Consider the following 13,546-nt stretch of genomic DNA (forward strand, 5'->3'; position numbering starts at 1 on the left):
TAACAGTGGATTGCAAGCTGCCCTCAAGCCTTGGTTACCAAAAGCTTGGCAGAATTGAACAAGAGTCTTTGGGAAACTAAATTAAGGATCATAAATGCTAAACCACAAATCCTTTATAACTTATGCCTGGTTTCCATACCAGTTCTGTTTTCTCTCTGCACTGCATGACAGCATTTTGCTCTCTGTGAAGTATGTGATAAAGCACTTGATGAAAACATTTGTGTCTGAATCAATGAATTAACTCATAGCAAAATTCAGCAGCCAAGTCTGCAGACTACAGCATTTCAAATAATAATTTTAACGCATAGTTAAGTGTCAGGAATCACAATTGCATTTTCGGCCAAGTGACTTCATATCAGTAATGAAGCAAACAACAAGTCTGCACCCAGGGAGGGTAACCAGATTGAAGCTGGAGAATCAGCCATCCAAACCATTACTGTTCTGCTGCCTTTTAATATAAGCTCAGGCAAAGAGCTGACCTGTGTGCAACAGCCACTGTCCTAAACATGTCTTGGCATCAGCTCTAACCAGCTAATGAAATCACCAGAAGTACGAAACCCTGTTCTTCGTTCATCTTCATAGGCAGATTCTGTCTCCTGTGCATAGCCAGGTTTTTCACATCAAGGAATGACATTCCATGACCACACATCATAGCTCAAGCCTGCAAGCTGCAGCCATGGCGTTCCTCAGCTACTGAACTATTTAGAGTCACAGCAAGGTTGAGAAAAACCCAGAAAGTTGAGAAAAACCCAGGGAATATTTTGGATCGGTTGTAGCCTGCCTGCTGTGAATAGTGCTGACTGGCTGTGGCCTAGGATGCAGTACAAAGGAATTGTGTACAAAGGTCCATGCCTGCATCAAGCTTTAATAGTGCCATGAGGCTGGGTACATTCTTTCCAATCACAAGTACTGGCAGGTGGTGGTACAGCTGTCATATGCAGTCATACCTTGCCAGGAAAAGGCAGGTTGCTGGTAGGAAAGGAGGAAGGTGCACAGAGATAGAGGTGAAGTTCTCCCTTTTACAGTTACAGTAGCTGGCATTCACCATTAGAGTGCAACTCAGAAATGCCTTTGACAGCACCCCAGTTATTAAAGGAAATGGGCATTTTCAGACACTAGAGGCAGACACTACTTCTTAATAGATCTGTGAGATGGGGTTGTAGTTATTAGAGGCAGTCTGTATTTAAAACCAATGTGACAGTAGCAAGAGGTGAATCCCAGAGGTATCTGGAATTCTGGAAGAAATTGTCTTTGCTTGTGTGCTGAAGATCTGCCTGCAGTACTCAACAACCAGGACACTCCCTGGGTTTCTAGATTAGCAGCAATGAAATCCTGGACAAATATTCTCTCAAATATGCTCTTAGAGAGCAAATGTGTAGCTCTCCCTACAGTGGGAGCAGTACACTAACAGAATGACAGTGTCATAGCATTCAGGTTCCTGTAACAAAGTGTTGGCATCACATTAACTTCAGTGGGCATCTTGCCTAGGTAGGAATTGCTGTGCTTAACACATTACCACTAAAGTGAAAACAACAATAAAAATTAAAACAAATCCCCATATCAATAGCAACTAGAGAGGCAGAGTCTGAGAGAAAACTGGTTTAAATAAATGAAGTCAGAAGTTCTTTGGTTTTGTGTTGGTTGTTTGCTTTTTTTTTTCTCCATAGTCTTGTGTTTAGAACATTTTTAAAGTGCTGTTCTGCAGAGTGTTAGTGATGATTATTAATAGAATGTAGATTTCTGATGTTTTTTCCTGTATCTCTCCAGTTGATCAGAACTGGATCAAGGTAACAGAAGTGAAGCAGCTCAAAGAGCCTGTTTTGGCTACAAATAACAGATTAAAATGACTTTAATTAAAATTAAATTTGTGGAGGAATAAGGACAAGGAAAAAATTAAAAGATAAATACACAGAGAAATCACAAGAGACAAAAGGTTACTTAAGGGGCAGTAGGAGACTTTAAAATTACTTATTCAGGAATGAAAGAAGTTCAGAGTCAAACGTTAAGCGTGGAAAAAAAAAGAATATACTGGAGCACTGGTCAGATATAAATAATACTGAAGAGGAATAAATTCATATTTTACTGTGAACTTCCTGTAGACCTGAGTTTTTTACCACAGGGGCCACCTCTGGCTATTGTCTCAGAGGAAAAAGTTATTTATTAAATAAAGTAATTTAACTGTTTTTATTTGAAATATAGATCTAATTAAAGTAAAAAAAAAAAAAGAAAAAAAAAAAAAGGCAGGCCCGAGCACTTCCAGGTTTATGCCTACAGCTCCCTTACTAGAAGATGAAAACACGTGCCTGTATCAAGTTCAGCCTTAGATCTTCTCCAGGAATTGTACATCAAAATGACAGGGAGGAAAAAACACTGCTTTAGGAAATCAGGTCAGCAAGATAATCAAGAAATCAGACGATTCCCACACCTTTCCTCTATTCTGCCTTTTTTGGTCTCTGTTTTCTGCTCTCAGCTCACAGTAGGAGTGCTTGGTCACCAAGGGGGAATAAAAATCCCACTCTTGTAATTGCCACTGGGGCAATTGTCCTTTGAGAATACTCTGAACAACTGTTTCAGTTGTACTGCTAATACAGAGCCATCATTGCTTTGCATATTTTTTCCTGTGCAGCCTTCTTTTTAATAAGCACCTTGTAATAAAGACAAGAAAAAGGTCATGCAAAACCAGCACTTCGTTTCTCTTCAAACTGATATGGCAATTCCATTTATTTAATATAGCCTGGTTCAAAACATCACTAATGGCAAAGAAACTGAACTGGAAGCTAGGAGACTGAACATTTTCCAGTGGATGGATAATGAGCTTTTCTGAGTCAACAAGTAAAAGATGTTTGCACCTTAGGCTCTGGACCACTGGGTGCCAGTATCCCTACAGTGTTGTGGGTGGCTTGGGTCTGTATTAATCCTGTTGGAAACAACTGGGAAGCACCAACTTCCTGAGAGCCAGTCAATATAAATCTTACACTTTTCTCAAGGAAGCAAGCAAAGTGGTCATGGAAGCTGTGGAGGACATCAAAGTAGTTACTGTAATGTAACAAAATTTCTCCACAATAAGTACTGAGGGTAAGTTGGAGAATGTACTGCTAGCAAAGGAAGGAATTTTAGTCAACCTTAAAAGCAAGTTGTATAATATTTTTTAGGGGTATATGAAAACAGGCCTTTTGCTAGGATTGTACAGTAATTTGTGTTTTTAATCTCTGATAGGCATGTCATTTATTATTTAGCCTACAGTTTTGCAGAATCAGATGGATGGTGTGGTAAGGAACCTGGGAAGCACCATACTGAATCAGACCAGAGAGCTAACAACGCACTAAGCTGCACTTAGCCATGACTGAGTGTTTCACAGAGCTGCAAAACAGGAAACAGTGATGTAGGAATTTCATTTTCAGTGTAGAGCCTTAGCAGTTTGTTTTCAACCAAAAACAGGGTTATTATCCCTTTGAAAGGATAATCTTAGAGGCGGATATTTTTATCCTCCATGTATAGGTGTAATCCTTTTCTAAATCCTACTCTTGTCATTTGTTTCAATCTAGTGAGTGGCAAGAAGTAAACTTGCTCTACATCAGAGTGTTTCCTTCCAGCAGATTTAAGTGTGTCCCTGTGGGAACACTAGAACAGAGGGAAACAGCTACGTTTAATGCACTCTGCTTTCTGAAAGTGGTCACTGTTCTCCCTAAAGGAATGCTTGTCTACTGCCTTCAACAAAACAGCTAAACCAGAACCAACAAGGTTTTCAGTTATCATTTGGTAAACTTGGCTGAGACTTTTGGGGAATCTGTTTATTATACACATTTTCCTAACTAGTTATTCCATAACTGATTAAAAAAACCCACAAATGAGCTCATCTCTGAATAATTTCTAGAAGACATGCCATTTTTGAAAGTCCAACCCTCCCTCCACCTATAGCATGAGAAAAGTGTATATATGTGAATAAAAGGACAACAGGCAAAGAATACAGTTTGGCTATTGTGGAAAAAATATGACATTTTTTCAGAGTAAGAAAAAAATATCACTTAATTACTGTTCATTTGGAGATACTGATCAGTGAAGACCTTCTAAAGTTAACAGTGATGATGGTGGGAGCAAGGTCATGCATGTAAATTCTTGTACTGAATATAAATCATGCTTGATACAGCCCACTCCTCACACTGTCTCAATGACAAGAGTATAAAGGAAGGTTTAGCTTATACTTATGGGGAAAGAAGAATTCCTCAGAAGGTCATTTAGGGGGTTGAAAATATTTCAGTGCTAGTTCTGATTGATTAATTGATTTATTTGTGTGACATTATTTCGAAAGCCAGGAACAGAAAAGACTAGGACAAGGACATGTTTTGGCTACCTCTGCATAGACATCACATGGATCATATCTAATTTGGTGTGAAACAAGACAAGAAAAGAGAAATAGGGACTGCTGTGTTTCTGCTTTTATGAATTCATCTGACTTCAGACTGGAGGCATTGGTTTTGCAGAATGAATCTGTTAATGGAATAGAGCCCAGTTCCAAAACATTGCAAGCTTTGGTGGTCCCGCATTGACTTTGGCAATGTATTAGGTTTCTTCATTTGTAATTTTCCTACAAATACAGGTAATGAAGGTGCTTATTTACTCAGTATGACTTGTACAGCAGTAGTAGTGTTAGGCCTTTTACATTACAACAAATCATACACTTCAGAAGAATTATCAGAACAGCAATACTGCAATTTCCTATGGTTTCTATGTGCAGTGTTTCTACTGCCTAATAACAAGAGGCTGCAAACAACTGATAGCACTTACTTTTCTTCACAGTTCCTTGCTCTTTTTTTCTGAGCTTGCCTCTGTAGGCACTTGCTCTCTGATGACAGACAGCACAAAGAGGAGTGTAATCCCACCTCAATTACAGCTTCAGCAGGGTGACGCCAACTGCTAAGCCCTCTTTCAAGTAGACAGCAGGGCTTTCCATAGATGATGTTTGTCCTGTTGAGCAATTTGGGTAGCAGATTTTGTATCCTGTCTTCCGGATTTAATCTCAACCACAAGCAGCACATAGTGCTTTCAATCCTGCAACTCCCTTAAACCAACCTTTGTGTCAAATTAAAACGCCAAAGTTTGCAAATACAGATCTAGGGAAGGGAAATGGACAGCTAATTGCTTCTTTTAGCAGGATAAAAAAAAAAAAAATATCTATTTTTAATTTTCTGGTGTAAATCACTCCCTCCCCAGAATCCTTTTCCATTTTACCATGCACTCACCAGTCCCTCTCCTCCCTCCCTGTTGTGTTCTGCTATCCTCTTTTGTGTGTTATCTGTCTAATTTAGTTTGTAAGCGCCTTGGCTCAGGAGACTTCTCTGTTTTATTTTTCTGTAAGACACTGCACACATCTAGGTTTTTTAAAAAATACATAAACAGATTGCATTTTTACTATGCAAATAATAAAATATTTACTGGTCCTTTATAATAAATCAGAATAAAAATGAAACATCTGACTCAACATGCTATATCCATAGAGCTTTTTAGAGTGCTTGAAACTTACACACAATTTTTAAGTGTCCACTGTGTTATGTGGATGATGCCAAAATAACTGATGTGACCATATCAAGATTTTAAGTTGAATTCCAGATTACAAAAACTTCAGAAATTAGCTTTGGTAATTTTTTAATTCCTTACTTATAAACAGACTTTTGTTTAATCAGCATGTGAACAAAACTGTGTCCTAGATAACATCATAGCTAATATAATAGGAATAATGTGTCCTAATAGTATACTGAGATATACAACAAGGAAGAGGAATTCTGAACTCCTTTGATTCAGGCTTATGTGGTGGGATGAAGAATATTTTCAGGGACCCCAAAGAATGTCCATTCTGAAGTATTATCATATTTTTCTTTCTGTTTAGTATTTAATAACTGAGAAACAGCTTTGATAGTACTTACCCGAGAAAATCTTCTGAGCTTCTCAGCTTTCAGGTGACTGCAAATAACAACTCTAACATTCATATAAACATTTTATTGTACTTACAGACTATCACAGGGATTTTCATCTTGAAAAATAACACAAGAAAGCATTGTGTTTGTACTGCTAAACAGCTGTTTAATGCAGGGAAACATGTTTTGATAGTTTGCAACATATTTGGTGTACTTTGCCTTTAGACATTTCTCCCTGTCTTCTGCCCTTGCAACTCTGCTCAGAAACACTGCTTCTACAGCCCTTCCTGCAGTAAATAAATAGTTAAAAGAATAAAAAGATTTTGAAGTTTTCATTCTGTTGTTCAGGACTGCACTACAGAATTAGATCTCTACATGCACCTAAAATGTCCATTTAGAGTTCTATGTATGTCAGTATTGCCAGCAGAACTACTTGCTACAGCTTTTAGTGACAGAAAACACTTACTGTTGGGGCTCTAAGGGGCACATCCATCATGTTGCAGGCATTGGCTTCCAAGTCATTCCATGCACTGAAGAACTGCACAGTTTTGGTGCTGCTTGGGTCTTCAGTGGGACAAGAGATCCCCCTCTGAATGGGCTGATTGTTCAGGTGAACAAAACCTAAGCAAGACAAAGAAAGAAAAGCTCTCCTTTGAGTTTAAGTCAGACAATTTACCTTTTTGTGTCTGTAAAGCAGATTGTTAGATTCTCTGGAATAATGTAAGATCCAGTGCAGGGTTTCTCCCTGGAGCTTCAGATTGCTTCACTCCATCTTCAGCTTAGCAAAGGGCAGCAGCAGGATCCATTTAAATACAGGAGATGACAGGGGCTGCACATGCCCAGTTTGAAGCTTGTTCCGTCCAGATTCCAGCTTTGCTTTAATGACAGCATAAAACTGATGCTCACTTAAAAATGCTGTTATCTGTTCTGCATTTGACATTTAAATCTGATTTTTAATGCTGTAGACGTGTTATCCCTATATGAATCAAAGAAGCTAAAAGGCTGACTTGTATATCTGTCTTAATTATGAGACCTTACTGGTCATTTTCACAGTATTAGTGAATGAGGTTTTTGTAGTCTGCTTTTAAAGAAGATGTATGTGTACAGTTCTGCTGAAAGTGTCTGAACTGAAATAGATTCTGATATTTAGCAATGTGCTTGTATGCATTTCTGTCTTATAGAATTTAGGTCATGGTTATTTGTTGGTCCACTTCTAAAAATAAACAAAAAATAGGGATAAAGCCCACTGACATCATCCTTTTCTGCTTTTCAGTTAAAAAAAAAAAGGCACACAAATACTTTAGGCAGAGAACACAATAACTACTTGTTTCAAGAGCTGTCTGCATACTTCTTCATTTGTGTTTAGTTAGGGTGTGTATGAGAAGATTCTTATTCACCCAAGTCTTCCTTTGCATTGCACTGTGCAGAGAGAGATGAATTTCTGCACTCCCAGTTGAAGGCCCATTACTGTGGTACAGTGAAGTTTAATTGCAACAGAGAATTAGGCACAGAGTGGGAAGAAGCTGTTCTAGCAGATATTGCAGTGTGCATATCACAGAATCTGTGTCTTCCATGCACTGTCAAAATGGCCCTAATGCAAGCTGTTAGCTTCATTGCTTTTGGTAATAAAAATAGCAGTGAATGGTTTCTGGAAAGCCTTTGTGAGAAAGCTGTGATAGTAGTGGTGAGAACTGTATTCTCCAGCTCTGCATGGATTCCTCTTCTCACACAGCTTTTCTTAAATTAGCACTTGGAGCACCTATCCTTAAAATGAGGCAAAATGGATTGTGATTCTTTGTGTGAGCAGGAGCTGTGCATCTACATCAAAGGCACTCACCTGTAATGGTGCAGATTTCCTTGCCTTGACAGTAAATTTTTGAAGGTGGTGACTTGCCTTGTGTCACCAGGGCAATGAACAGTAGCCAGGAAGATACTTATAACTCCACAGACTCTCAAACTGTGTGACCTTAAAAACAACTATTAGCAGACCTGTTGTGAAAGGCAAAGAGATGTCACCAAGTGTCCCTGCCCTGCACCATTAGGTAGAGAAAACCAAGCCAGATCTAAACCAGCTGTGGCAGAGCTCAGCCCAGAGGTGTCTAATCACCTGACAGTTCTCAAATTCGTCAGTCATTGAATCATCTTTGTTGGAAAAGGTCTGTTAGATCATCAAGCATGTTAACCTAGCATGCTGCAATATCCAGCACTAAACCATGTCCCTCAGAACCACAGCTTTTCAACACCTCTTCCTTGAGATGGTGACTCAACCACTTCCCTGGGCACCCTGTTTCTAGTGGCTGACAACCCTTCCAGTGAAGAAATTTTTCCTCATATCCAGTCTAAGCTGGCATCCAATTTTTGCCACTTTTAGGGGAGTCCATAATATGACTGGCAGAGTAACCAAATCGTAGAATAAATGTAGCCTTTTAATGCCAGACATTATAGAAACTATGGGTCTTGCTTCATTAAATTTGGCATTGTTTTACATGCCTTTCCAAATAGATTAATTGGGTTAGTTCCACAGATCTCAGGAGTATATTATAAAAAATATGCAGTATAAAGGAGAGAAAGTTTTCCCAGTGGGAAGTGGATGCTATTCCAAAGAGGGCTATTGATTTGGTATTGTTCCTTAGCCTCTGGGGCCTGCTTTTGTGAGTGCTAAGCACTTGCAAGCCAGGTGACTTTATTTCTGAAAATCAGACCCTAACACTAAGAATCATGCCCAATGGAAATGTTCTCATATGATTACAGTTGTCTGATCCTGTGCTACAGCCAAGAGCCAGAGGCAATTCAGTTGACCTATTTTATATGCAATACCTCAGCTTCCATGGCAGGAGAGGAGTCATGTCCTGGGGCTGCACAAGGTGTGAAGTGCAAAGCATTTCATTCTCTAAATGAATGCTTTGGGTTTAAATGCACTATTAAACCAGAGAGAACAATTCAAAATATTTTACTGAATGATTATTTCTTTTTAGAAGACTATTTCACTTAAAGTTCTCACAATGCTAGACTTACAGATCTGGAAGGAAATTTTCCCTCTGTCTCACCCTTGGTTATTCTCCAAAAGCTTATCTGTGTTGTGTGCCTGAGGAGCTTATTGGGGAAAATGTATCAGTTCATGAACACAGGTACTTTCTAAAACCATCTGGCTCATCCTAAAGTTTTAGCAAAATTTTCTTCTCACATGAGAACAGTGTCTCTGTATCAGTTTTCTATTTTTCCCTCTCTCTGGATCTGGATGCTCCAAGTACTTTCCAACACTAAGGCATGGTGTGACCTTCTAGCACATCTGGTAGTTCTTTTCACTAGTGAGCACAGAGTCATGCAAATGCTGAGTCTCCCCCCAACACCAAGGCAAAGCATCCTATAACACCTTTAGGTGATGGCATGGAAGAAGAAATTACTAATTTTTCACTTGGCAGCCCATTCATTTTCAGTATTTGCCTTTCAAAAACAGTACCACGCTATTGAATGTAATCAGTCCAGAGCAGTCTTCCTTACATAGGCTGCTGTAAAGAAGTTGTGAACCCTGGGTATCTGGTGTGGTATTTGTCAGTGGCTGTAACATCTGAAAAGAGCCAATGTTTCTTTCAGAAGCATTTTCAGAGCCTTACTTCTGTACCAGTACCTGCAATAGACTTACCTGCTTAGGTGGGCAGGTGAAAACTGGTTGCTCATTTTATACAGAAATATGGTTGCAACCATCTGTGCTCTTTTTGCCTTTTAACAGCTAAGATCTGTCAGGTGGGAACTCTCCCACTTCCTAGCTGTTCTCAGACAGCATCCTGCAGTTTTGGCACCCCAAATAACAAAGCAGGGAGAGAGTTGTGCCGTATATATTTTCTTTCTGCTCTATTAATCATACAAAGTGAATTTATTTCTTCATGCCTGGAGTAACTTGGCAAGGGGACATGGAGGCAAGAACACCCTTTGTAAATAAAATTGTTAAACCGAGTACAAAGTTCTGTATGGCCTTTTATGAGAGCACACTCTGGGGACTACCAAAAATCAATGGACAAAATAGAAAACAGTAAATCAAATCAATGTGGTTTCTACTCAGCTGTACGGCTATAGAAGAAAATAATTCACCTCATAGGGTGTTCTAATTTTATAGGGTAGCCAGCAAAGCACAAGCTCCAGGGTGCAGCCAGCAAACATGTGACACTGAAGTGGTTTAGCCCCACAGCAGGAGAGCAAGAATCCCAGGGCTGGACTGAGTACAGAAGGGTTAGACAAGGTAGGATGGTTTAGAAAAGTCCAAACAATCAAAAAGGGGTTTTTTAAGACTTACAAAAACAAAACAAAAAGAAAAAAAAAGTTTTTTCCCACTGAGATTTAAAGTTTATTCTCAATGATCTGTTCAAGAGTATGAATTTTCTCTGTACCATGGCAAGAGACTGCCACTCCATGGCAAGATACAATCCATCAGGTGCTCTGCTTTACTTTCCCTGGCTTACTCTAGTGGGTTATGGCTTCAAGGTAAGGTAGCTTGAAAAGGTCAACACATCTCTGTCCCTCTTGCGCTTCTCAGAGTCTGAAGACAAAGTTGTTACACAAAGAACTCTATAGACCAATGAAGTTAGATTTTCAGTGCCCCAAGTAAAAGCTTTTAACCTTGTTTTATGGGCTGAGCTCTCAGATTCATCCTTCCTTGTCTCCTATGGTTTAATCTCTGTGGAAAGCCTATCTTTCATAGAATGATAGAATCATAGAAAGTTAGGGGTTGGAAGGGACCTTGAAAGATCATTGAGTCCAATCCCCCTGCCAAAGCAGGGTCACTTATAGCAGATCACACAGGAATGCATCCAGGTGTCCTTTGAATGTCTCCAGGGAAGGAGACTCCACAACCTCCCTTGGCAGCCCATTCCAGTGCCCTGTCACCCTCACAGTGAAAAAAAATCTTCCTAATATTTATATGGAACCTCCTATGCTCCAGTTTATAACCACTGCCCCTTGTCCTACCTATTATTAGTCACCACTGAGAAAAGCTTTATTTCATCCTCCTGGCACTCACCCCTTACATATTTATAAACATTGATGAGGTCACCCCTCATCCTCCTCCAAGCTGAAGAGACCCAGATCCCTCAGCCTTTCTTCATAAGGCAGATGTTCCACTCCCTTCAGCATCTTGGAGGCTCTGCACTGGACTCTTTCAAGCAGTTCCCTGTCCTTCTGCAATTGAGAGGCCCAGAACTGGACACAATATTCCAGATGTGGCCTCACCAGGGCAGAATGGAGGGGGAGGAGAACCTCTCTTGGAGAACCCTACTAGCCACCCCTCTTCTACCCAATGGCACCCCAGGATGCCATTGGCCTTTTTGGTCACCAGGGCACATTATTGGCTCACAGTCATCCTTCCATCCACCAGCACCCCCAGGTCCCTTTCACCTATTCTGCTCTCCAACAGCTCAGTCCCCAACCTGGGGTTATTCTTTCCCAGATATAAAGCTTTACACTTGGCCTTGTTTTAATACGTTAAATTTCTCTCTGCCCAACTCTCCAGTCTGTCCAGGTCCCTCTGAATGGCAGCACAGCCTTCTGGGGTGTCAGCCACTTCACCCACTTCTGTGTCATCAGCAGACTTGGTGATAGTACATTCTACTCCCTCATCCAGGTCATCAATAAATATATTGAATTGTACTGGTCCCAGCACTGACCCTTGAGGGACTTCACTAGAAACAGATTTCCAACCAGACTCCATCCCATTGACTGCAACTCTCTGGCTTCTATGCTTCAAGCAGCTCCCAATCCACCTCACTGCTTCGTCATCCAGGCCACACTTCTCCAGTTTAGCTCCAAGGATGCTGTTGGATATGGTATCAAATGCATTACTGAAATCAAGATAGACTGTATCTACTGCTCTGCCATAATCCATCCACCAAGGGATGGATGTTTCTCCAGGGAAAATTAGCCAATTAGCCAATTTCTTCTCAAATAATTTCAGCTGGACACTTCTCTGCATCCAGTTCCCAAATTAGAACTCTCATCTTTACATCCCTTCTCACATGTGTGAAAAAAGGCTGTGTGCAGGTGCAGTTCAGTGCCTACTGTAGGCAGGGAAAAATTAAGTTTTTAAAATGGTGGACAATATGCTGTATTGTTGCACAAAAGAATAACCTCCACATCTTTCAGGCAACAATTAGATATAAAATTTAAAAGAAATTGCCTTTGTTACTCTCTTGGCCACAATAAACCAGGTCTGTGCCAAATAACTCAGTCTGCAGTGGGCTGAAATGTGGGTTGAGCACATAGTGGTCTCCAAGCTGTCTCGTCATCTTTGCTGGAAGCACACATTATAAAAGACTTGCTTATGCAGAGATGCAGCAGAATGTTTCCCAGCTAGAGCAGGACTCAGATTAAAAAAAGGGAAAAAAAAAATCTTGGGTAACAAAGGGGTGAGAAATAAAAATGCAGATAAATTCTATTTATCAAACATTTTTTCCTAGTCAAATAGTGACTGCAGTCAGAGGTGCACACTGTGGCCAGTGACAGCAGTGCTAGGTTTGAGTGAGCTTGTGCTGCTTACTGGAAGAACAACTGGTACCATTTGTTTTTTAATTGTTTGGGTTTGAATCATTTGCTTATGTAGCAGCTAATTCTGAAATAGTAAGAACTCAGTGACTGCAGCCAGTCAGGGAGAGGGGCTGCAGTAATATCCTGACAGGTAAGACAGAGGACAGTAATGGAGACAGCCAGCTCTCTGATGGAGACTGACTGTGGAAATGACACAGTAAGAAAGCAAATTGTATCCATGCACAGCAATCAAAACAAAAACTCTGGGGTTTGAAAAATAATAATTCATTATAACCAAGAAGGTAAACAAAGTGTGGTCTCATTTGATATTAAAGAGTTATCTTTCTCCTTAGATAACAGCACAATTGTCTTCAAATAATCTGCAGAGAATACATACACTGCTCTGATGTTTATACAGCTGTTTTGCCTGGAACACACTGTCTTGTCTTGCAACATCCCTGTGAAAGAAGAAGAAGAAAAAAAGAAGCATGGTTGTCTATCCACTGGGGGGAGGAATTTATGTTCCTACAGTAATAAGCACACAGTTCTATCACAACCTAAGTCTCACACCTACTGCAGGTGCCCTGTACTTCTGCTGTTCTAGGCTGTGCTGTGCCCAGTGCCTTGAGAAATCAGAGCAGGATGTGCAAGGAGAAACACTGCTTTCTAACATCACTGAACTTTCTAATTTTTCAAGCATTTCCTTGATAAATATGCTCTGTGTATTTTTATTTTTTTTTGTGATTAATTGGTGAGCAATTCAGTGCGAGTACAATAAACTCAGTGGAATTAAGCTCAGGGTTTTCTTTTAATAAAAATGTGAATGCCTGTACTTACCGTAGGAAATTGTTACTGAAAGAATATCCTGAAATTCATGATTGGGAAAGCTGAGCACTGCACTCTTTCTGCTCTTTTGAAATGGCTACAAAAATGCTTGAAACACCAAAATACACTACCAGGCTTCCTTGAATATGGACTTCATTTCTAGGCCTGATTCACCTAAGCAGTTGGACTCTTGCACACCACTATACAGTATCCTTCTTGCACAAACTGAACCTTCAGAATGTCACCAGTAGGAGGTAACTGGCTGTTCTCTCTCCCTGTATAATAAGCCAGTGGAT

At 40.0% G+C, this 13,546-nt stretch overlaps 2 protein-coding genes across 2 annotated transcripts in view; one reads left to right on the top strand and one right to left on the bottom strand.

Moving 5' to 3' along the window:
• The window catches only part of OPN4 (opsin 4), a 28,194-nt gene extending 16,407 nt beyond the window's left edge, over nucleotides 1–11,787 (bottom strand). Inside the window, 2 exon segments of the mRNA XM_030453176.1 lie at nucleotides 6,379–6,533; nucleotides 11,472–11,787. Of these exon segments, the coding sequence (XP_030309036.1) occupies nucleotides 6,379–6,533; nucleotides 11,472–11,787 (471 nt within the window).
• The window catches only part of WAPL (WAPL cohesin release factor), a 141,895-nt gene that overhangs the window by 30,530 nt on the left and 97,819 nt on the right, over nucleotides 1–13,546 (top strand). The gene's annotated exons all lie outside the window — the stretch shown is intronic.

This window comes from Calypte anna, chromosome 6 (assembly GCF_003957555.1).
Source record: "Calypte anna isolate BGI_N300 chromosome 6, bCalAnn1_v1.p, whole genome shotgun sequence".
NCBI classification, from domain to species: domain Eukaryota; kingdom Metazoa; phylum Chordata; class Aves; order Apodiformes; family Trochilidae; genus Calypte; species Calypte anna.